Source organism: Oryza sativa, chromosome 6, assembly GCF_034140825.1.
Source record: "Oryza sativa Japonica Group chromosome 6, ASM3414082v1".
NCBI lineage: Eukaryota > Viridiplantae > Streptophyta > Magnoliopsida > Poales > Poaceae > Oryza > Oryza sativa.
The window spans coordinates 14,098,606-14,124,133 of NC_089040.1; the positions used below are offsets into that span (position 1 = coordinate 14,098,606).

General features: G+C 48.8%; 1 protein-coding gene across 1 annotated transcript in view; it reads left to right on the forward strand.

Moving 5' to 3' along the window:
• Positions 1–5,852: 5,852 nt before the first annotated feature.
• LOC4340976 (acyl-coenzyme A oxidase 4, peroxisomal) overlaps positions 5,853–25,528 on the forward strand; it is a 31,818-nt gene continuing 12,142 nt past the window's right edge. Inside the window, exons 1-6 of the mRNA XM_026026202.2 lie at positions 5,853–5,943; positions 6,917–7,023; positions 7,126–7,203; positions 20,612–20,735; positions 21,363–21,436; positions 21,538–21,597. Of these exons, the coding sequence (XP_025881987.1) occupies positions 5,853–5,943; positions 6,917–7,023; positions 7,126–7,203; positions 20,612–20,735; positions 21,363–21,436; positions 21,538–21,597 (534 nt within the window). The remainder of the gene's footprint in view (positions 5,944–6,916; positions 7,024–7,125; positions 7,204–20,611; positions 20,736–21,362; positions 21,437–21,537; positions 21,598–25,528) is intronic.

Here is a 25,528-nt window from a genome sequence, read left to right on the forward strand (position 1 = left end):
GGAATTATCTTTTTATTTATTAGTGTCCATAGTTCATATACTAGTCTATTAGTCAAGTGTTCTATAAGTAGATTGTACTTTATTTATATGCTTCACTTAATTAGGCTAGTCATTTGTGCTACTCCTTTATTTTTGCAGGCCAATTGCTCTTTTGACTTTGGAATACAGTCTCACAATGAACTTAACGGATTGCACTAATTCTAACTTCTCCATCCAAAGGGTGGGAGTCCCGAGGAAATTAGTCACATTATTTATTAGCATAAGCATGATGCTTAGGTTAGTTAAATGCAGTTGGATGCGGGTATGCCGCACGAAAAGTGAGGTAGGCGGCAAGTGATGATAACCTTTTCCATCCTTTGTATTCCTCCATGCCTGGTATGATGTAAGAGTTCATAAAATACCATCACCATGCTAGCAGACTAACAGGGAGTGGTCTCTCGATAGAATTAAGTCATAGCATTATAAGTATGTACGTGTAAGTGTTTAGTGCTTATTGCTTGTAAATAGTCATTTATAGGAACATTTTCTTTGGCTAGCCTGCGGAGATAGAATTCAGTCCACCTCTCAGTCAAGAACTGCGAGGGTTCATAGCTTTGTGTGCTCTGTAACGAGCTGGAAGATGCTGACCGAATTACGTTTAAATGCCCCATATATAGCAAAGTTTCTCTAGTGTGTTATCAGTGATGCCTTTGCCTGAGATTCAAGTCCTAGCTTCTTTGATTACTTTTTCTCTGTCTGATATAATAGGCCACCGTGATAAAAACAATGGTCCTTTGATAATGCTGCTGGGGGCAGCTGCCTGAACTTTGTGGCTTAACAGAAACGACATGATCTTCCGAAAGAAAGTTTTATGCACCCCTCTGACTATTGCCTTTCGTGTGATGTTTTATATACGACCGTGGTATAAGTTGATGAAGCAAGAAGAAGAAGCGAAGGCGGAGACGATGGCAGGGAAGATCATGGAGGCTGTTCAACAAATGTCCAGAACTGGAGTCGGCTGAAGCTTTAGTTTCTTTAGATTTGTTGTTTTCCTTTCTTGGCTGTCTTTTTATCAATGGTTATGCCTTGTGTTGGGTAGAAAGAACTCTGCTTTTGTAGCTGGTCTCCCCAGCCGTAAACTGCTATAAAAACATCTCTAGCTTTCTACAAAAACTACCCGGCAAGATGTAGAAGAAACCCCTAATGCCTGGGTCTGCCAGGTCAGTGGGAGGAAGGGAAAGGAAAAAGTACACCGAAGGTCCCTCAACTTGTCATCGAGTTACAAAATCATCCTCTAACCGCAAAACCAGATACCGGGCGTCCCTCAGCTAATAAAACCATTCGCTTGAGGTCCTTTGATGGTTTTGACCCCGGTTTTGTCCGACGTGACGGCTGAGTCAACGTGGGACCCACGTGGCCCCACATGTCAAACACCCTCTCTCTCTCCCCCCTCTTCTCTCCCTTTCGCCTCTCTATCACTCTTCTTCTCCTCTATGGACCACGCCCGCGACGACGTCCTCCGCCTCTACCGCCGCCCGAACAGCCCCAGCGTGAGCCGCTCCAGTAGACCTGAGCTACCCCTCACGGCCGGACGGTCGCTGCGGCACGCACCCAAGCATCTCCTCGGCCTACCCTTGACCTGCCCCATGCAAGTGATCCTCGGCGATGATGGGAGGGCGGCGTCGACGCCGACCGCCTTGCTCTTCTTGGCGTCCTGCGCCTTCTGCCACACGGACGGTGACAACAAGAGCGCCGAGTACGCTGCCACGGCCAGCTTCTTGGCCCCGTCCCTCGGCTGCGGGGTAGCCTTCACGATGAGCCAAGTCGGCATCGGCGCCTTGATCTGGTGGCTGTGGTGGTAGTGAAGCGCCGCCGTGGAGATCAATCGATCTACCAACGTGCACCGGAGGAGGGACTTGACGATGGGGGTGAGGTCGACAACGACGGAGGTGTTCTTGCGGATGGAGCAGGCGAGGAGGAGCAGGTAGGAGGAGAGGTCGTCGGTGGAGAGGCCGAGGTAGAGTACAATGTCGAGCCGCTCCTGGAGCACCTTGAAGTAGGAGGGGAGCTCGACGGCCTCGGGCTCGCCGGCGGGGTCGGAGGAAGTAGGGCGCGAGCACGTGGGAGACGACCACTCCTTCCTCCCCTGGATCACACCCCACATCATCAACGGCATCTCGTACTCCGGCGGCGGCGCGACTGGGAGAGCGGCATCTCCATCGCCCCCATCGCCGTCGACCTTGCCCCATCGTCAATGGGGAGGAACGAGCGTGCGCGGGCATCAATGGGCGGCGGGAAGGCTCGGGCATCGCGGGCGGTGACGGGACGAGGTGGGAGAGGAGGAGGACAACGCCGCGACGGCCGGCGGTGGGGAAGCACGGCGGCAGCCTGGTGGAGCTCCATGGCGCGGGCGTGCACCGGCCGTGCGTGACGTCGACGGGAGGCGCGAGCGTCGACGGGGCGAGGCGGGAGAGGAGGAGGATGGCGCCGCGACGGCGGCCGGCAGTGGGCACGGAGGCCAAGCTCCTAGCCCTCAACCTAGCGCGGTGGTGGTAGGCGCCCCGCCTCATTGGAGAACCACACGTGACCTGATCCACTTCGGCCGCCGCCAGTCTTGGCCCCGTCGCCTACCCACTGAAGAAGAGAAAAGAGAAGAAAAGGAAAGAAATAGGAGAACGTGGATAGTCTGACATATGGGGCCCACGTGGGTCCCACGCTGATTCAGCCGCTACGTCGGATAAAACCGGGGTCAAAACCACCGTAGTACTTCAAGCGAACGGTTTTGTTAGTTGTGGAATGCCTGGTATCTGGTTTCACGGTTGGAGGACGATTTTGTAACTCGATGACAAGTTGAGGGACCTTCGGTGTACTTTTTCCGGAAGGGAAAAGGGAAGCGAAATGGTCTTTGGCTGCAGCTACTTCTGTGCTACTGCTCGGCCGAGTGGAAGGAGGAGGGGAAACAGTATAGACTTTGGTTGGGAAGAACACAAGGGTTGGGCTAGATTTTGACCCAGAGCTCAGAAGGGGATTTTAATTTGATTTTCCAATTTAATTTTTTTTATTAAAATACTTCCAATGCTCAAAGAACTCTAAGAAAAATAAATACTATGGCACTCAAAGTTATTTAAGAAAAATCCTGAAAATACTTAGACACTCAATTTTTCACAGGACCCATATACATCATGAGAAGAACAGAGACAGGCATTGCAAAGTACTGATAGGTTTTCTCCGTTTGACTATTTTTTATGTCGACAAAGCTTTCTTTTTTGAATGGAATATGTCGAGAGAGCTTTCAACGCCGATGCTTCGTCAATTATCTTTCCTATTTAAGTATAAAATCTTGTTTTATACTAAGACTATCACATAGTATTAAATTCTAATACTTTTGCATTTATTAACAGCGTTCTTATACGATTTGCTCACACGTATTTTAGCACATCATTTCTATTACAGCAAAGAAAATGAATAAAGAAAATTTGCTGATGGAGCATGGGTTCATGAGGCCATTATTAGAATAGTATCCATAGCATTAAATAAGCTGACATATAAAATAAAAAATGATGTGACAAGTGAATAAATGAGGAAAGAGAAGAAAAACATATCTTGCATAAGACATGGTTTCTATATAGCATCCAATATATCATATGAGATAATAAGTAGCATTAAATTTAAGTATGGAATAGTGGTGTTTGCATTGGAAGAGTAGTGTCTAGTACTAGTTTCTTGATGATGTAGAGTTTATAGAAATTATGTCTAGTGTCTTCGGTTGGGAATGGTCTGATAAAGCGTTGTGCCATTTATAGCTACCGCTGCCTGCAATCCTCATCTATTGTACTCCCTCCTCCCATAAAACCAACCTAAGATCAAATGTGATGTTTGTTAGTACAATAAATATTCATTGTGGACTAGAAAACGTCCTATTATCTTTTTAGATATATTTTTTTTATGAGATGAAAGGAGTAAGTTGTAACCGTAGCGGTTGTGGTAGCCGGCCAGCACAGCTGGTTGCGATCAATTCTGCTGTCCGAGTTTTTTTTTTTCAAACTATGCGACTGTTCAATGTCAGAATTAGCCGTACGAATGGGCCAAGTCAACGGTCGAACGGCCTGTGTTGTATCTTTCTTTTCTTTGTCCATATGGTATTATTTTGATCCCCCATTTGTGATTTTGATAAGTGATAACGTTGAACAAGTGCAATTGTTTCGATTATTTTAGTCTACTAGTCCCAATCGTGTGGAAAAGATCGTCTTACCGCTAGGGCTGCGTGACCACCCATACAAACATTCGTGGCAATTGAACCAACATCACGCATAATAATTTTTATCCACGTTTTCGTTATGTTAACCGACGAACTGGCCGGCTGGCCCGATTAATCATCCGATCAGTTAATTAATCGCTCGACTAAGCCTCCATGCGTATTTTTATGATTGGTGCAATTGACTTCAAATATATTTTATCATCTCAAATTGTCATAAGTGTTCATGTTCTTAATTAATTAAGATTCAGATTACACCTTTGTTTCCGTTAGCACGTTTTTTAAACCACTAAACGGTACGTTCGTACGAAAACTTTCTATCCAGGAGTTGTATTAAAATATCAAATCTATTTATTTATCAAGTTTGTTAACTACAACTTAATTAATTATATGTTAATAGTTTTTTCGTGTTTTATGTGCGTTAACTTAATCTTAATTTTTATCTTTAGCTGCTGTAGGTTGAACATATAGCAGGTCTATATATTGTGCCTCGACTCCCTTCGTATGTATCAAGAGCACAGAGGCTAACATTTAGACTGCTGCATGACCTGGTTTAGTTTCTTCATCTTCCTCTACTAGCTAGCTAATCTCCCATATCTTGTGCTCCCCATATTGATTTCCGTGCGATTTGCAAATTTGTAGAGCCCATCTCTATTGGCAAGTGCAACATCAATCAATTTGTTCGCTTTTGATCTCTAGTCCCAGGTACGATATCTGTCAACCATTCCCAATTAATTGTTTTTTTTACATAAAGAAAAATCTTGGTCCTTTTTAAAGGTACTGGTTACATATCCGTAAATAGTAACGGGATCCATTGGGTAGAAATGTGATATAGTTTATTTCTATGCCAGTTTTTATTATGGTTTGGTTATTTTTTAAAATGTATGTTTTTTGAAAGGGTAGGGAGGAGAGAACGATTGTTTTTTTTTTCTGCCGTACCCCTAAGTTTAATCTCCGTGCAGCCTGATGTGCTGTCCTCTCTTCTCTTCTGATCTTCCCAATTATTTTTTCTGCGTGTTCGCATCTGCTCGGGAATTTAATATCTGATTACTTTGCCCCCTTAGAATATTCAAATGGCTGTTTGACTTCGTTTAATTTCACATGTACCAGCCAAATATCTGTGTGTTGCAACGAAAATATTAATTTTTCAAAACAGAAAAAATACATTGTTGTAGAAGAAAATATTAATTTCTTCATCTTAACAACAAAATAGAAAAATATCATAGTTTTCAGGATAACCAGATGTTTTAACATGATTGTAAAATATTTACTTGCTACTAAGATGAAGAAATTGTGTTGTCTATCTCAATTTTAAATTACAATAAAAATAAAAAAATGTGTAATTGTATATTTTTGCAGATAAATGTGTTTTGTAGCTTCAAATATTTTTAAAGTACACAAAATATTTACTATACTTCATTTCTAAATGTTACCCAAAACCATAAAAAATCGATCTAACGAAGGTATTAAGGTAAAAAAGATACAAATTTTAGGTCTAGCTGAGAACCAACTGGCTAATAATAATGAGGGTTGAAATATAAATTTCTCTTTTTTTCCCTAGTGCATATGACTAGTTTAATATAGTAAGTCTTCTGAAACTTTTTTGAAGGGTCTTGTAATGGGGTCTTCGGAGCTAAGGTCGCCGGCTTTGAAGTTGTCCATAGCTTGCCCCAAGCTCACACCAGCAGCATCTACCTTTCCAGCGGCAGGTACCAGATCTGATATATAAGGGCAGCTACACATAGCTAGAGTTAATATCATGGTTGCAATGACATTATTCCGACTGAAATTGTTGATCGTCTGACTGAAGTTGCATGTGTTTTAAGAAACAGTAAATTTTGTAAAACCCCACTTATTATGATTCAAGTTGCACAAAAACACAAGGATTTTAGCACATGACACATAACCCTAAATATTATGGTCTAAAAGATTCACAAAACCACACCAGTATACTCATATATGAAAATCAAGAATACTTTATTTAAAAAATGTAACATTTATATGATGGATAAAAAACTCAAATTTGAGATGTTGGTGAAGGACTTTAAAGTGTGGTAGATTAAAGTCCAAATTATCAACAATGTGGTTTGTGAAACTTTATGGCCATAATACCCTGGATTATATGCCATGTGCTAAAACCGCTATCGTTTTTTTGCAAGTTAGACCATCATACCTAGGGTTACATGAAATTTATTCTTTAAAAAACTAGAAAATCTTTGTTTTGGCAAAGACAATAATTTTTATTAGTTCCTATCTTTTCATGATAATTAAGATGTCTTTTCTTTTGGATGACATGAAAGATGCGCATGCACACACATCACACAACCAGCGAGCTTGAAGCTATAGCATCAACACACTTCACACGTGCTTTACCTAGGAATATGAATGTCCACAAAACACAAACAAATTATTTCTACACAATTATTGACCTTTTAGTTCCACTTGGGTTCATAGTAAGTGCAAGGTACAACTTTGATCTTTTAAATAATTTCGTATGCATACGCATGATTGCTAAAGTAAACAATTGGATTTCAGCAATGTTGTCACAATAATAGCTCACAATATTTGTTTGTGAACATTTGTTATTGGGAACTGATGTAAATCACATCTTTATTCACATCAAAAGTAATTCAATTGACTTCATGGTTTAATTAGCTGATGAATTCCTAATTTTGCCTTAAGCATCCAACTACTATCAGCTTGATGAACTGCTAACAGAAGAGGAAAAGGATTTACAAATGAATGTCCGACAGTTTATGGAGAAGGAAGTTGCTCCAATAATACCCAAGGTTGATTACACTTAATGGGTTAATATAGACCCTTTTTTGTTTATTTTTCCTGTTGAGTTTAATATACCACATTTTGTTTGTTTTTCATGTTGATTCTAGTAGTTCTGGGAGAAGGCAGAATTTCCGTTACATCTTATTCCAAAGATGGGTTCTCTCGGAATTATTGGAGGGATTATCAAGGTACATCTAATATTCTAATGTCGGCACTTCCGCTGATATCCAATTTGTCCGCGTGGCACCCTTAGTCTTAACGTTTTAGTTCAATGGTAATTTTCCAAACTGTGCTGTCACGTGTAATAATTTGCTCGCATCCTTCTCGATTTCTTGCGTAGTTGCTTTAGCACGTTTTCGCATGGGCCAAAAACTCCGTAATTTTGACAATTCAACCCTTTTAAAAAACTTATTTGAAAATTAGTCTGTGTCAAAAACTTATTGCAAAAATAGACCAAAACCTCAGCGTCAACGGGTTTGGCGTTGAGCTATAACGTCTCAGCGCCATAAATTTTTATGCTAAAGCCTACCGAGCTGGACGCCACGTCATTGGTGGTCAGCGCCAATTCTAAGTGAATACCTGTATAGTATTGTTTGCTTGCTGTAGTGGTTGGAGTTAGATTTGTACTCAGTAGGTCATGGGTTCGAGCCCTTGTACTGCACCTTTTTTTTCTTCGTAAAAATTGAAATATCGAGAAGAAGTATATTTATTTTATATTACATTATATAATGTTTAGCTTAATAATATCTATAAATTACTAACAATGATCAGGAGACCAAGTTGTCAAGTGGGAAAAAAATTGAAATATCGAGAAGAAGTATATTTATTTTATATTACATTATATAATGTTTAGCTTAATAATATCTATAAATTACTAACAATGATCAGGAGACAAAAGTTGTCAAGTGGGAAAAAAATTATGGAGTCGAACACACAACCTTATGAGTGAGCAAATAAAGTCCAACCACTATACTAGCACACCCTTGCTATTTACTAATGTCTATAGAGGTATTTAGCCAGTAGGGAGCTCAGCGCTAGTCGCATTGACGCTGAGTTCCAATGACCTAGCAAACACTGCCCGTTCGGATAGATGTTTAGCGCTAAAATATGTGGCGCTAGCACGTTATAGCTCAGCGCTAATGTGCTTGGCGCTAAGGTTTCGGCTTATTTTTGCAATCAGTTTTTGATACGGCCTATTCTTCAAATAAGTTTTTCAAAAGAGTCAAATTGTCAAAATTTCGGCCAAAAACTCCCATGCATGCATTCCAGTTATGTGAGCCAGGCCAGCCATGTGTTGGGCCATAAGCCTCTAAAGCACATCCATGTAGTAAACATGTGCCCAAATATATCCAACAGCATAAAACAACAGTACAATGGATAGTGACGGAGCGTGGGGCTCCTCACCGGGAGACCGCGCAGGCCCCCCTTTGCCGGTTCGGCCGGGGGCGCTAAGTGAGGTTCTTCGCCCTCGATCTGAGGAACGTCAGCGAGAGAGGAAACGCACAAGACACGGGCGACGTAGACAGGTTCGGGCTGCTGAGAAGCGTAACACCCTATTCCTGTGTTCTGGTGGATCTGTGTGTGAAGGAATACAGAGCGCCGGAGAGCAAGAGAGAGTTCCGGCTCTAGAACCCCTCTTCTTCTCCTTCTTCTTTTTTCTTCTCCCCCTCTCTTTTAGGCCTAGGCCTCCTTTTTATTTGATCAGGGGTCACCACATGGGCCTCTAGCTGCCTAAGAAAGGAAACATGCTTTTTACAATGAGGGCTAGTCTACAGCCGGAAATGACTTCTGACAAGCAGAGCGCACGCCTCCTGCCCCGCTCGCCCGCTTTTCCCGGTGGACGCCCATTTCAACCTTCATTTAATGGCTAGCGACTTCCTTGCCATGCTTGCGCTGAAATCTGGAATGAATCTGACCGGAACTGACATACCAACTTCAGGAGTCAGCACGCCGGCTCCGGCTAGGGACGAGAGCCAGGAAGCTCTCGTCATTCCGACGGGACGGGGCGAGGCGTGTGACAGGCCGCCTGTTGCCACCTAACCCGCGATCTGACCGGTCTGTGACCGGTCACACACCGCGACTGGTCACGGACCGGATAAGCGTGCGCTGCGCCGCATTAAATGCGGCATGGCGCGCTCGTCCAACCCGCTATAAGTGCGGTTAGGTGAGCCCCGCTGTGCTCACCTAACCCACACACGTGGCGCCAAAACCACAGGGGGTCGGGGGCGCCCCATCCCTCGGGGCCGAAACGGGAGCGGCCCGACCCCTCGGGGAGACAGAGGGAGGGGTGGCCACGTCACCCTCGGGCCCGACCCCCCGAGGGGGTCAGGCCACGTGGGTGACCGCGGCTGCCCAAGCCTCTAGTCACGATACCCCCAGCCCCATGTCACCGACAGTAGCCCCCGGCGTTATGCCAGGGCGATCGCCCCCCTCGAGGGAAGCGCTCGGGCGTGACGCCACTCCTTAGGCCCGGTGACAGGTGGGGCCGGTCCCTACAGGCGGGCAGAAACCCAGCGGTCGCAAATCGCGCGCATCGGCAAGGGAAAACCGACCGACAATAATGAGCGGCCTCTTCAAGACCGCTACATTATTCGAGTAGCGCGCGAATCGGGACGAGCCGGTTCGTTTCGCCTGGAGACATGATGATAGCGCTTTCCGCGGTTGGTGAGCGTAGTTAATGCGCGCACGATCTGCCCCATCTCAACCGCCACGGCCGCACATTTGCCGCGTGCGCCGCAGACGGGCGAGTGGGGTTAGTGGAGGCGTGGGCGCGAAAAACGAGGGGGCGAGGTAGTGGGCGCGGGAAACGAGGAGCCGGGCATAGCGTTGGCAAGGGTGTAAAGACGCCGAGGAAGGGATTTGTTTCCTTCCTCTCGCCACTCTTCCCCTTGCCTTCGCCACTTGCGCTTTAACTCTTCGTTTCCTGTGCCCTACCCTTGCTGCACTTACTCGCTCTCAAGCTCCTCCTCCGCCGGCGTCATGGCACGGGGCTCCGCACCGCTCGATGGTAGCGTGCTGCCGCCTTCCCGCATCGTGAGCGAGAGGCAGGCCGGGCTGCCGCGCCGATTTATGCCGGAATCTGCCACCGGCCGGGAGATGGTCGCGCTGGGCGAGGGACGCCCGGCGCCAGACTACCCGGGGCGGTCCGTCTTCTTCCTCTCTTTCGCAATGGCGGGGCTGGTCCCGCCATTCTCTAATTTTTTCATGGATATTCTGGAGTTTTATGATCTCCAGATGGCGCACCTCACCCCCAACGCGATAATGACGTTGGCCATCTTCGCGCACCTGTGCGAGATGTTTATCGGGGTGCGCCCATCTCTCCGGCTGTTCCGGTGGTTCTTCACCGTACAGCCGGTGTCGCCGCCGACGGTAGTTGGTGGCTGCTACTTCCAGTCGCGGGGGCAGGTGCTGAACCGCTACATTCCCTGCGTCCTCCGCAAGAAGTGGGACGACTGGAAGAGCGATTGGTTCTACACCCCCCTCGCCGACGAAGCGCGCCTCCGACTTCCGAGCCAGCCTCCGGCGCAGGCCTCCAGCTGGCGGGCGGCGGTAGATCTGGGAGACGGCTACGACGCCGTTCTTGACCGCCTGGCGGGTCTGCGATCCCAGGGGCTCACGGGGGCCATGGTGTTCGGCGACTACCTTCGTCGCCGGATCGCGCTGCTCCAGCGGCGCGCCCGGGGCGCCTGGGAGTACACCGGGCCCGAGGACTACATGAGGACCCACCAGGGGCGCAAATGGGACTGGGACCCTGAGGACTTCAGGATGGTGGTCCAACGGGTGCTGAATCTCAGCTCCGTGGAGGCATCCCTCATCCCCCAAGGGGTCCTCCCCCTCTGCTGCGATCCAGAGCGCGCCAACATCCTGACCATCATGCAGGAGGTCGGGGCGTCGGGGGAGCGGGCCCCCCGAGGCCATGATGGCGCGGGCGGAAGCCGCAGGGGGGAACAATCTAGCCCGGGAGGGGGTCGTGCTTCTGGGCCCCGCGACGGGGGCCCGGGGGGCAGCCGCCCTGCCGACGCCCGGGGGAAGAGGAAGCAGGAGGGTACCCCTCCCCCATCTCCTCCCCGAGGGGGCGGGGCGGTGCGTGCCAGCAGCAGGCGCCCGGAGGGTGCCGTGCCGACGCCGCAGCCCGAGGGGGAGCGAAAGAAGAAACGGCTCCGCAAGATGGGGGGGACCGAGTCATGCCGGGGGAACCTCATTTCGCCCCCGAGGTGGTCGTTTAGCCGACCTCCCCGCAGGTTCGTCCCCGCGCCCACTGCGGCCGTATTCACTCTCCCATTTCCCAAGGCGAGTTTTCACTCACCCGTTTCTTTTTGTCTTCTGGTTTTTCTTCTGCCTCAGCGAAATCCCGTCGCGCCCCCCCGCCATTCCAAGTCCGGCCGGTCTGAGGCCGAGGAGACGGCGACCGCGGAGGCCCGGAGGCGGGAAGCTGACCGGCGAGAAGCCGCGGACCGCCTCTGGGAAGCCAAGGAGGCTGCCCAGGAGGCCGTCCGGGTTCGCCAGGCTGAGGAGGCCGCTCGGGAGGAGGCCAGACTCCGCCGGGCTGGGGAGTCCGTCCGGGAGACAGAGGCGGCGCGCGCACGCCAGGCGGCCTGCCAAACCCCCGACCCGACTCCGCCCGAGGCGACGACGACTTCCGAGGCCACCCACGACGAGGCGCGGGCGCGCCGCTCGGGCACGACCCCTCAGGCGACGCTTGGGACGAGCCAGCTTCGGGGGACGCCCCCGAGTCCGGCACGTCGATCGGCGGGCCGAGCCGCGCGGCACCCACACCGAGGCGGCTCTCCCCTCTGCCTTCCGCTGCCCCATTGAGCGCGGAGCCCCTCCTGCAGGCCTCGGCCGCCGCGAACAACACGGTGCTGGACGGGTTAAGTGCCCAGATGGAGGCCCTGCAGGCGTAGCGGGCGGAGCTCGACGCGGCGTGGGCGCGCGTCGAGGAGGGGCGGCGCTCGGTGGAGGCCATGGTGGAGGCGGGCCGCAAGGCACACCGCCAGCACGCCTCACAGCTCGAGGCCCGTCGTAGGGAGCTAGCGGAGATCGCCAGGGAGGTGGAGGAGGAGCGGGAGACTGCCCTCATCGCCACCGCCGTGCTCAACGAGGCGCGGGATGACCTCCGCCTCCAATGCGGGAGCCGGGCGGCGGAGCTAGAGGAGAAGCTCGACGCCGCCCGGGGAGTCCTTGATGCTGCCGCTGCCCGGGAACGGCGGGCGGCGGAGATCGAGGCGGCGTCCCGGCAGCGCGAAGAGGCCCTTGAGGCTCGCGCCACGGCGCTGGAGGAGCGCGCCCGCGCCCTGGACGCGAAGAAGAGAGACCTGGCGGACCGCGAGGCCGCCGTCGCCACCCGGGAGGCAACACTGGCGGCGCACGAGGCCGCCTGCGCCGAAGAGGAGTCCGCACTCCGCCTCCGCGAGGACGTGCTCACCGAGCGGGGGCGAGCTCTCGAGGAGGCCGAGGCCGCGGCGCAGCGGCTGGCGGACAGCTTGTTCCTCTGCGAGGTAGCGCGGGAGGAGCAGGCTCGCCGCAATCTGGAAGGCGCCCGCGCCGAGAGGGCCGCACTGGATCAGCGGGCCGCTGAGCTCGAGGCGCGAGCGAAGGAGTTGGACGCGAGAGCGCACAGCGGCGGGGCGGCCGCGGGCGACGGCGACCTAGCCGCCCGCCTCGCAGCCGCCGAACACACCATCGCCAAGCTGCAGGGCGCGCTGGACTCGTCCGCCGGGGAGGTCGAGGCCCTCCGCTTGGCGAGCGAGGTAGGGCCCAGCATGCTTCGGGACGCCGTCTCCCGTCTAGACCGCGCCGGGCGGCAGGCGGGCCTCTGGGGCGGGCGGTACGCGAAGTACGCCGCCAACCAGGGGGGCCTCGCCCAGCGCCTCTCAGAGATGGCCGGGGTCCTCAAGCGGCTCCCCGAGGAGCTCGAGGAGACGATCAAGTCATCCTCGAGGGACCTCGCCCGGGGGGCGGTGGAGCTCGTATTGGCAAGCTACCAGGCCAGGGACCCTGACTTCTCCCTGTGGGCAGCGCTGGAAGAGTTCCCTCCCGGAACCGAGGACGGCGTGCGCGCGCAGGTCCGGGACGCCGCCGACCACATCGTCCACAGCTTCGAGGGTACGGCCCCTCGGCTCGCGTTCGCCCTCGACTCCGACGAGGAGGGCGGTGACGACGGTGCGGACGGCAGCGACGACGAGGCCGGTGACCCGGGCGCGTCGGAGTGAGCCCCCAGGCCCCCGCCAATCTTAATAACTCTTTCTTCTTCTTCCGAGGCCTTCGGGCCCCCTTCTTGTATAGACTGATTTATTCTGCAATCAAGTAAAGATGAAATTTCTGCGTCAGTTCTGTTTGTTGTGTGTATGAGACGAGAATGGTCTGTGCCGCGGTCCTTCTGTGTCATGGCTTGAACAAGGGCTCGTGCCCAGGTCCCAGCCTCAAACGGCGCGGGTCGGGGCTAGTGCCTGGGGAGATCCACGTGTCGAGACTGGCCAGGCCGGGAGCGCGGTGACCGAGGGTTATGGATGACCCGATTGTGGGCCTTTGCCGATTCCCCCCCGGAGTTCACCACGCCCCGGGGCACGGCTCGGTTCTGGGCCCCGTTTGGCGATTTTAGCCGGCCCGGGCCACCGAGGGCAGGGTCGGGCACGAGCGTGCTAATTCAAGCTAAGATTCTTCAAAAGGAAACGATGGCACAGACACAGTCCTCAGGAAATCGAAAATGCTTTTATTAAAATACGGAAGAGAAAAAGGGTAAGTATATGCATGTGGTAGCCCCCGGCCAACCCTGCACGCCCGGGGGGGGGTGCGGGGTTGGCCCGAGCCCGAGACATGACCCCCGACCCCCACTAGGGGTAGAAGCGACGAAGGTGTTCGATGTTCCACGGGTTAGGCAGCTCTGTGCCGTCGCCCGTGGCCAGCCGAACGGAGCCCGGCCGGGGGACGCCGATCACTCGATACGGACCCTCCCACATTGGTGAGAGCTTGCTCAGTCCAGCACGCGTTTGGACGCGGCGTAGGACGAGGTCGTCGACGTAGAGTGATCGGGCCCGGACGTGGCGCTGATGGTAGCGCCGCAGGCTCTGCTGGTAGCGCGCGGCTCGGAGGGCCGCGCGCCGTCTTCGCTCTTCCAAAAAGTCGAGGTCGTCTCGGCGAAGCTGATCTTGATCAGCCTCGCAATACATGGTGACCCGAGGGGACCTCAGGGTGAGCTCAGATGGGAGGACCGCCTCCGCGCCGTAGACGAGGAAGAAAGGCGTTTCCCCGGTTGCTCGGCTTGGCGTGGTTCGGTTCGCCCAGAGCACCGCTTGCAGCTCCTCGATCCACGAGTCGCCGTGCTTCTTGAGGATGTTGAAGGTCTTGGTTTTGAGGCCCTTGAGGATTTCCGCGTTGGCGCGCTCCACTTGGCCATTGCTTCTGGGGTGGGCGAGGGAGGCGAAGCAGAGCTTGATGCCCATGTCTTCGCAGTAGTCACCGAAGAGCTCACTAGTGAACTGGGTGCCGTTATCCGTAATGATACGGTTAGGCACCCCAAACCGAGCAGTGATGCCCCTGATGAATTTGAGCGCAGAGTGCTTATCGATCTTGATGACCGGATAAGCCTCGGGCCACTTAGTGAACTTGTCGACAGCGACATACAGATACTCGAACCCGCCCGGGGCCCGCCTGAACGGACCCAGGATATCGAGCCCCCAGACAGCAAACGGCCACGAAAGAGGTATGGTCTGCAGGGCCTGGGCCGGTTGATGGGTTTGCCTGGCGTGGAACTGGCACGCCCTGCACCGCCGGACCAGGTCAACCGCATCGTTGAGAGCCGTCGGCCAATAGAAACCCTGGCGAAAGGCCTTGCCAACCAAGGTGCGTGAGGCGGAGTGGGCTCCGCACTCGCCTTCATGGACATCGGCGAGAAGCTCGACGCCTTGTTCCCGAGGAATGCACTTCAGGAGGACTCCGTTAGCCGCGCGCCGATAGAGGGTCCCTTCCACCAGCACGTAGCGCTTGGAGATGCGCTGGACGCGTTCACTCCCTTTGCGGTCCTCGGGTAGAGTCTTATCTGCGAGGTATGCCTGGATCTCAGTGATCCAAGCAATCAATCTAGGGGAGTTGGGAGCGCTCCCCTCGGGCCCCGAGGCCTGGACTCCGACGGGCCTCGGGGGCCGTTCAGGCGCGTTCGTCTCCCCTAGGGGTCGGGTCGCGCCGACGGCTGGGCGAGCCTTTCTTCAAAGGCGCCCGGTGGGGTCTGGGCTCGCGAGGAAGCGAGCGTTGAGAGTTCGTCGGCGACCGCGTTATCCCGTCTGGGCACGTGCCAAAGCTCTATCCCGTCGAAATGGCGCTCCATACGCCGCACTTGGCGCACGTAAGCGTCCATCTGCGGGTCAGAGCACCGGTACTCCTTACAGACCTGGTTAACGACCAACTGGGAGTCGCCTAACACCAGGAGGTGGCGGATCCCCAGTCCAGCTGCCACTCTGAGTCCCGCAAGGAGTCCCTCGTACTCCGCCATATTGTTGGTCGCCCGAAAGTCGAGGCGGACCAGGTATCTGAGGACGTCTCCGCTCGGCGAGGTCAACGTGACCCCCGCACCGGCGCCCTGAAGAGACAGGGAGCCGTCGAACTGCATCACCCAGTAGGCGGTGTGAGGCAGGTGCGAAGGGCCCGAGCTGGCCTCGGGGGCAGAGACGGGCTCGGGAGCTGGGGTCCACTCCGCCACAAAGTCGGCGAGGGCCTGGCTCTTGATCGCGTGGCGTGGTTCAAAGCGCAAATCGAATTCAGAGAGTTCGATTGCCCATCTCACCACCCGTCCAGTACCCTCTCGGTTATGCAAGATTTGGCCGAGGGGGTAAGACGTAACCACCGTGACCCGATGCGCCTGGAAATAATGGCGCAACTTCCTCGAAGCCATCAGAATAGCGTAAAGCATCTTCTGGGCCTGAGGGTATCGGGTCTTGGCGTCCCGGAGGGCCTCGCTAATGAAGTAGACGGGCCGCTGCACCTTTCGGCGGGGCCGATCCTCTTCGCCAGGGGTTGTATCTCCAGGGCGCTCTTCGTCCGAGAGGCCACGCGGGGCGCACTCGGCTTCTGTGCCGACGACCTCGGGGTCAGAGGGCGACAGGCGCGGCCTTCCCGCAGTGGCCCCGAGGCCATCCTGGGGGTCGGGGGCGCCTGGCACCGTCGGACAAGCAGGCGGAGGGCCAGCTCCGGCCGTCGGGGGCCTTGGGCCGCCGTTCGGCTCGAGGGCCTCTCCTCCCTGCTCTCTCCTGGGTCGAGTCGACACAGGGTGGGGATGCGCAGAGTGAGGGTTGTCCTCGTCGCGCTCCACGACCAACGCCGCGCTGACCACCTGCGGGGTTGCCGCCAGGTAGAGTAGCAACGGCTCATCTGGCTCCGGGGCGACCAGGACCGGGGGAGAACTGAGGTACGCCTTCAACTGAGTGAAGGCCCGCTTAGCCTCCTCCGTCCAGGTAAACGGCCCGGAGCGTTTGAGGAGCTTAAATAGGGGTAGTGCCTTCTCTCCCAGCCTCGATATGAACCGACTTAGGGCGGCCATGTAGCCGGTGACGCACTGCACATCCCTAAGCTTGCTGGGGGGGCGCATCCGCTCTATAGCTCGTATCTTCTCGGGGTTGGCCTCGATGCCTCGGGCAGAGACCAAGAACCCGAGAAGCTTGCCCGCAGGCACGCCGAACACGCACTTATCGGGGTTTAGCTTTATGCGGGCGGAGCGGAGACTTTCGAAAGTTTCCGCTAGATCCAAGAGTAAGGTCTCTTGGTTGCGCGTCTTCACAACCAAGTCATCAACATAGGCCTCAACATTGCGTCCTATCTGGCTACCCAAAGAAATTCGAGTAGTACGTTGAAAAGTAGGACCTGCATTCTTTAACCCGAAAGGCATTGTCGTATAACAATAAGTTCCTATGGGGGTAATGAATGCAGTTTTTTCCTCATCCTCCCTAGCCATGCGAATCTGATGATAACCAGAGGATGCATCTAGAAAACACAAAAGGTCGCACCCCGCGGTGGAGTCGACAATCTGATCTATGCGTGGCAGGGGGTAAGGGTCCTTAGGACATGCCTTGTTAAGGTCGGTGTAGTCGATGCACATCCGAAGCTTGCCGTTCGCCTTGGGAACGACGACCGGGTTCGCCAGCCACTCCGGATGGATGACCTCACGGATGAATCCGGCCTCCAGAAGTCGCGCCACCTCCTCGCGGATGAAGGCTTGACGTTCCAGGGCCTGCCGCCGCACTTTCTGCCGGACCGGCCTTGCGCCCGGCCGCACGGCGAGACGGTGCTCAATCACCTCCCTGGGGACCCCGGGCATGTCCGCCGGTCTTCAGGCGAAGACGTCGGCGTTTGCCCGCAGGAAGGAGACGAGCGCGTCTTCCTATTTGTCGTCCAGAAGACCACCGATTCGTGTGGTCTTGGACGGGCCGTCGCCCAGGGCAACCTCCTTGACCGGGACCTCGTCGCACGTGACCATCCGCTGCCTCGGGGCGGCCGGGACGGAGGCGCTGAGCCTCTCGTCGCCACCCGCGGGCTTGGACGCCGCGGCGAGGTGGTCCGCGTGCTGCTCCATACAAGCAAGCGCAACTTTGAGGTCGCCATGGACGGTGATGGGGCCACCGGGGCCCGGCATCTTCATCTGGAGATAGGCGTAGTGGACCGCCGCCATGAACTTCACCAACGCGGGCCTCCCCAGGACCGCGTTGTAGGGCAGACTGAGGTCCGCCACATCGAAGTCCACCCGCTCCGTGCGGAAGTTGGCGGAACCACCGAAGGTGACCGGGAGGTCGATATGACCCAGCGGCCAGGTGTGCCCCAGCGTCACACCGATGATCGGCTGGGACGGCCGGAGCACCATCCCCAGGGCCTTGATGGCGTCAAAGGCTACGGGGGAAAGGATGTTGAGGGCTGCACCCCCGTCTATGAGGACACGCCCCAACTTCACATTGCAAACGGTGGGGGAAACCACCATCGCGATCTGTCCTCCCCGGGCAACGCACGGCGGGTGGTCGGTCTGGTCGAAGGTGAGGGCAACCTCCGACCACCGCGCCCGCCGCGTCGCCTCATGGGTAGGGGCCGCGGCCAGAAGCTCGCGCTTCATGGCCTTGAGGCTCCAGCGAGAAGCGTGAGCGCACGCTCCCCCATCGACGGTGGCGACGGTGGCCTCAGGCTCCTGGAACCCCAAGTCCTCGTCGCCATCGTCGATGTCCTCGGCGGTGGCCTTCTGCTTGGCCTCACCTCGCCGGTTGCCGGCGGGAGCCGCCGGGGCCTTGCCCTCACGGCGCTCCTGCCTCTTCTCCTCCTCCCACTTCCTCGTCCGCTCAGCCAAACTTGAGATATAAAAGAGAAGAAGGTAATTGAGAAAAGAATTGTCATTAGACCATACAAAACACTCTAGATTTGGAGAATTAAAGTATAGTAGGAGAGTTGTCTCTAGTTTATGATATACAGGGGCTAAAATAAGCCAATGTATCAACTGACATACTATTTTCTAGTATAGAGTAATTTGTTCCAGTAAAATTCTACCTAATTAATAACTCTGAAAAATAGCTTATGACTGGTAAGAGATTTTGTAAATTTGGCACTTGATAATTTCGATTTATCTTTTTTGCTGAAAAATATATTTGCTGCTCTAAATCAATAAATGACAGAAGAGACTGATTAATACACATTACAAGACTTTTCAAGCTTAGCCATGATGCAACATTCCAACAAAATGACAACACAAGTAAGCAACAGACCATGTCCGTCATATAAAATCCATAGAAGTGTGGAAAATAAACTGTCTGCATGAAAAAAAAAAGCAAACGTAATTTCAAAACCTTTGGATTTTGAAAATCAGGACAGTAATCAAAGTTGTTTAAATTTAAAGACTTGAACGTTTGGTACGCTTATTTCATAAGAGATCTAATTGATTAGTAATACTTTACATGATGACTGCATTAATAATCGATTTAGATAAATAGGATTTTCAAAACAGAAATAACAGCTGTATGGAAACTGAATTTCGGAATATGGATGTGAGATATTACACTAATCATTTGTCTGATGTGTGACCATGAATTCTTATAAATAGCAAGTGCAAGACATCATTTATTCTCTTCTTCAAGACGTATTACCTCAAAGGAGGTAATAGTATAATATCAACCGTTGGATCAGTATGGAATGAACAAACTAATAATCTTGGTGTGCTGTAAATGAAAACCCTTGGTTTTAACTCTCACCTTCAAACCATTCATGTTTCAACCGGTCATCAATCAATATTTCAAATGTGGAGATGTTTTCCAAGGATGAAATAGTTTTTTTTAATTCTAAAACATAGAGAATGACTAATTCCTTTGGTAAAATAATAACTCACTTGCACCTCGAAATATTTATAACTAGGCTAAACATGTTATGGAGGAAATAATATAAAACGAGCACTATGAAATGTAGTGAAAAATGTTTTCTTAACAATCCCATTAAACTTTTTCATTGATGAAAAAATTGATATATGCTCAATAAAAGCAAAGAAATTTTTTGAAGATTTTTTTTCTAATTTTTATTATTGAAATACCATGCCTAAGGAAAATAAGTGTTTAAATTACTAAATTACTTCATTTTATATTTGAAAATTCTTAGCCTCAAAATGAAAAATTTAAAACCTGAATGAACTTTGAATTTAGCACTCTAGTTATTGTTTTAAGTTGGCGTTTTAGTCATTGATAAATATTTTGAGTTCAACATATTTTCAACCCGTGGTCCATCAAAACTTCAAATGCAGGGATGTTGCCCAGGGCTGAATTATATCTTTTAGTTCTAGAAATTAGAGAATTAATAATTCGTCTAGTAAAATATTCTCACTTGCAATTTGAAGTATTTACAACTCAGCTAATCATGTTATGGAAGAAATATTATGAAGCGAGAATAAAAAGTAGTGTTTAAAGCGAAACAATTGTTTTTACAATCATAATAAATTTGTTTCGTAGATATGATGAGGAAATTGACATAGATTGAATAAAAATAGAGATAATATTTTGAAGAATTTTCCTAACTGTAATGGTCAAAATACCTAACGAAAATATGTGTTTACTAAATTAATTTAAAATATCTTTTGAAAATTCTTAGCCTCAAAATGGAATATAGAAAACCGGAACAAACCTCCAAATTAAGTTTCTAGCTATTCTTTTAAGTTGAAGTTGTTATTGATAAATATTTAGATATCAACATATATATTCTTCTCAAGTCATGTAGTATACTACATAGCAAATGGCACAAACTTCTAACCAATATTGTCAGTTTCCAGAACACACAGCGTGTATTTGTTACTTTTTATCAGAGGAGCCACATTAATGTTGTAGATAACCATGCTGTTCTCTGTGGATGCAAATGCATAGCCTGAATTTACTAAATATTTCCGCGCATGTCTGTAGAATATCAAGTTTTCAGTAAAAGTTATATATATATTTCTATTACTCCTATAAAGATTCACCGAGTAATAGGGAAAAGGTTTATACGTTCTCCGAGTAATAGGTATTATACAAGTCAGCTAGCTAGCTTGTTCGTTCAGAATGATTAGTTTAAATTAAGTGTAAGCGTTGTCACTTTCCATTCATATGTTTTTTTCAGGGCTATGGATGTCCTGGACTTTCTGGGACAGCTCACGCCATGTGTTTTCTAGAGATCGCTCGTGTGGATGCAAGCATTGCCTCATTCTTCCTGGTTCAGTCATGCCTCGCAATGCTTAGCATTGGTATGTACTACTTCATTTGAACATGGACTGATCGATCATATATACTCTGTCCGCTATGTGTGTGATATATATAAGTGAGTTGGGCTTAAATTTCGTTAAGATTATACCAGGGGACCTAATTTCCACAGTGTCCTTTGAATTTTTTTTGCTTAAATTTCTTATTATGTCTATTAACTGGGCCCGTTGTACTAACAAAGTGAGATTATCTAGTCTACAGTATCTGCTGTACTCTTCTTTATTTATTTATTTATTATTATTTTTTTGCAAAAGGATAATTTCCTCTCTGTTCTATTATGAGAACACACGACCAAACTAGCTAGGCTCATCAAGGATTGAAGCTCCAAATAAAAATGAGAATGGAATATGGAATGCTACAATTAGGGACAAGAGATCTAATTAATGTTTCATTTATAATTATTACTTGATATATGCTTTAATTTGCACTGGATATGTAATACAATTAGAGCAAATTCGTAGAACAAATACAACATTTTGGTGGTCCTATCGTGACTTGACTACAATTCTCTATTGAAGTTAGCAGTGCTGTTCTAAAAAAATAAAAAGAAAAGAAGTCATCAGTGCTAATGCTAACACGTATATCGATTCATTGATCCATATGGTGAACAGCACAACTCGGGTCGGAAGCCCAGAAGGAGAAGTATTTGCGGTCATTGAGCAAAATGCATAAAGTTTGCGTATATGTAAGCGAAAAATACAATCTCTTAGCTTTCGATCAAATTTGATATATTCTCTCAAACTCGTAATTAGTAAAAATTTATTTATCTGGTGTTGTGTATTTCAGGCCTTGACAGAGCCGAACCATGGTAGTGATGCAAGCTCCCTTAGCTCCACAGCTAGAAAGGTACTCCTACTTGTTATCTTGATATGTATGTCCTGCACTATGCATGACACAGTGAAAGTTCCAAACTAAATTATTGTTAACTATTAAGAGCAACTATATGTGAAGTGTTTCCAAAAAAGGAGATATATGCAAAAATATATATTGAAGCTCGTAGTATACATGACCCCATATCAATCAAAGAGATCATAATACTGCCTCCGTTTTTTAATAGATGACGCCATTGACTTTTTCTCACATGTTTGACTATTCGTCTTATTCAAAAATTTTATGCGAATGTATATGATATAAATCACACTTAAAGTACTATGAGTGATAAAACAACTCAAAGAAAAATAAATTATAATTACGTAAATTTTTTAAATAAGACAAATGGTCAAACATGTGAGAAAAAAGTCAATGGCGAGTATAATTTACAGAGATATGGCTCAAAGTACGTGTACCGTTTCACTATTATGTATTGTTCTTATTTGTTCCCAACATATGTCTTGTTTGGGCTATTATTACTAATTCTGTAGAATATAAATTTCTAATAATCTCTACTATCTTAAAAGCAGAGTCGTCCTCCTTACGTCCCTTCCTAGCACTCACCTTATTCACACATCACCACATCCAATGCTTTATCCTCAATCAACAGCTTCTTACCTCAACCCTAATTATATGCCTAACCCATCACAAAGTACAAACATGCTACTATGCTAAATATGTCGGTTATTTTTCAGTAATTCGATTGGCACAGATGAAAAAAGATTCCCCTGAGTTGCTACTTGCTGACTATTAATTTTAAATTTCATAGTAAAATTAATAACATACTAAATTAATTTTATTTCTTGAAAATGAAACTAAATAGTTTACGATGATTTCAATGGAATGTTTTATTAAACAGGCACAAACTCCGAATATGGTCAACAATCGTACATTACTGAGTATTAAACTTTCAATATATGTTTATTGTCTTAGTCATTTTATTTTAATTATAGTATGGCACTGTTGACTTTTGACGTAAATTATGTAAATTCATTTTATTTTGTTGTGACTTGATTTATCATTAAGGAAATTTTAGTGATGAATTATATTTTTCATATTCACACTAAATTTTTAAACAAGACGAATAGTTAAACATCATATTAAAACCTGACATTTAAAAGTTTATAAAATTCTGTATTAAAACATGGAGAAAGAAACAAAAGAGCATACATTCATTCAGTCTTATATATGTTGCCTGCAACTTGCGTGCTTTGCCACAAGCCTAGATAAATTAATTCACCACAAAAGTTAAAGAATGGGACTATCTTGAATTTAATCGCCTGAATTCATTGGAATTTTCTGTCGCTTCATGTATTCGTTGGATATGCAATCAACAGTGACAAATAGGCCATGCCCACTCGTTAAAAGAATTATTCGACTCTTCTCTGAGAAAAAAAAGGAAGAATTACTCGTTGGTTATGAACAGGAAAACTAATGGGCCAGCAGATCAATATTACAGTCCAACTATGGATAAAAAGGCCCTTTTTATTTGTTCTTGAAACTCCTGGGCTTTTCGAAACAAGGTTTTCACAAGTTGGCCTTTATACGCCTCTGGTTGGGTGGCCTTCGTATTTTTTGTTTGGTAAATCAGAAGGGTTTGTATTCTCTCATGTTGTTTCCTGGGAAGGCCTTACGAGCAAACCGTCCCTACATACTAAATAGACCTAATGTTATCTCAACCAAAAATGGTAAACAACTAATATAGCTGGTGTATATAAATTCTTTCTAAAAAGATTCATAATCATACAATTAAATTTGGAATATAATGTACACTGCAATAAATACAAAATAATAGATAATATAATCTGAAACTTGAATTGACCATAATATCTATTTATTTATCTAAATCCTACTAAATAGTTGCAGTTGTTTTTTTTAGAAATTTGCACAAACAAATAAAGTAAAATATATTGAGATAACACCTGAAATTTGACTAAAGTCATAGGATGCAAACAAAAATTTAGGGTATATTTGATTTGGAAGAAAAACAAAGGATTTAGATTTCTAAGGATTAATTTCTATAAGTATCATTTGGTTCGTAAGAATGTAAGTATAGAATAATCAAAGGAAATTTCCTTTCCTAAAAGTTATAGAGAGAAAACATAGGAGATTTTTCATCCACTCAATCCCCTGGAAAATTCTTATGAATTAAAGTGTGTGTGCATTCTTATTTCTCCATTTTCCTTATTGCTATGGATAACCGAATGAGCCCTTACACCGATTTTTCTTAACAACTAACCAAGAGGGACAGTTTATGCATGATATTAGTATGTCTCATTTTTGATAGAAAAAAACATATGTGTTTTATTGATTAAGGATGAAGTACATGAGTTACATCCCCCAAAGGGGGAAAGCTGATAGAACAGCTAGTTTTGCAGAAAAAGCCTCTGAGTAATGGGCAAAATACACTTCAAACATAACATATGTAAATGACATAAATGTTGGAAATATAGTCATTATTCGGCATATTTTAATCCAAGAAATTAAAACAATGATCATGGCATAAGCAGAGTAGGGTGATCTTAACATAACCAGTAGCATACTATGCGCATCATAAATGTCAGAAACAGGAACATACCAGTAACGCGATAACATGCTAGAGGCATCATGTAGAACATGAACAAGAACATAGCGCACATAGTATAGCGCTAACAATGGGAACAGGAACAGGAATAGCGCTAACAGCAGTAGCAGGAGGAGAAGATTATACCCCGAGAATGGCCCTCCGCTGGATGGTGAGGCAGAATTGCCTCCGTTGTTGTAGTCGTTCACGGCACCTCCTCCTGGCGCACCAGCTCCGGATCCAGCTCCTGTCGGCGGCGGCGTACCACCAGCTCCTGTCGGCGGGCCAGTAGCGGCGGCAGCAACTCCAGACATGGCGATGAGCAGTCGTGCAGGAGGCACTCCCCAAAAACCTGATCACCCGCCTACCCGGTGCAGATCTCAGGCAAAGGTGTGGTTTCGGAGGCACTGCTTCTTCCAATCTCTCGTGCGCGCAAGAGATCAGAAGCGGGGAAGCGAGAGCAACTCAGGCGCGGAGAAGGAGAAACTAACACCGGGAAAGAAGCGAAGAAGTCGGATCGGACTCGCGGCCTCCTTATCTATCAGGAGAAAGAACGTGGACGCGCTGTTGCAGAGGGAATCGTGGGAACGTGGGTTAGTGGCTGCAAAAGGATAGCGACGTGACGCACGCACGCCGCCAGCCAGCCAGCCACCCTCGCCCACGGCCCGGCCCGGCGCGCGCGCGCGCGCGTGTGGCATTCCGACCCCCACCTCAACTGGTCAACAGGGAGCCTCCAATAACTCCCTATTTAGGTTGAGATATTTCTCGCTTAAATCCTGAGGTGGTATTATTATCCTCAACATTTATTATGGGCCTTTGAGATTTAATATTATAAATTGGGCCTAGCCCAATTATTCTAACAATCCCCACCAAATTTCAAGGCTCATAAGAAATGTTCTCAATGTTGTGCCTGTTTGATATATCAGGGTTTTGGTGGAGACTGTTAAGTTGAACTTCCACCTAGGAAATGAGCTACATCAGACCACAACTGAACAATGGACTATGCCTTGAATTGTAAGTTTTGTGTGATCAGGTTTCACTCAGAACCTTGACTGGTACTGGGCTGCCGTTCGCATCCCCTCTGTTTGGAGCATATAAGTCAAACTCCAGGCCTTTCATGAGTATCTAGAGATTGCCCAAACCTCATAGACTGTGACTAGCAGTCGAACTCATATAGGTGTGTTCCTTCTGAGATGTTCTGCAGGTCAACATCTCTGCTTGGAAAAGCCACTCGGATCACATTAAGACATAAGCCATCCTACCATGTAGGAAAGAAGGGAAGCACATCATGAAAATGAGCCCTTTTCAAGGGTCTCTTCTCTCAGTCACACAATAGTTTGTTTC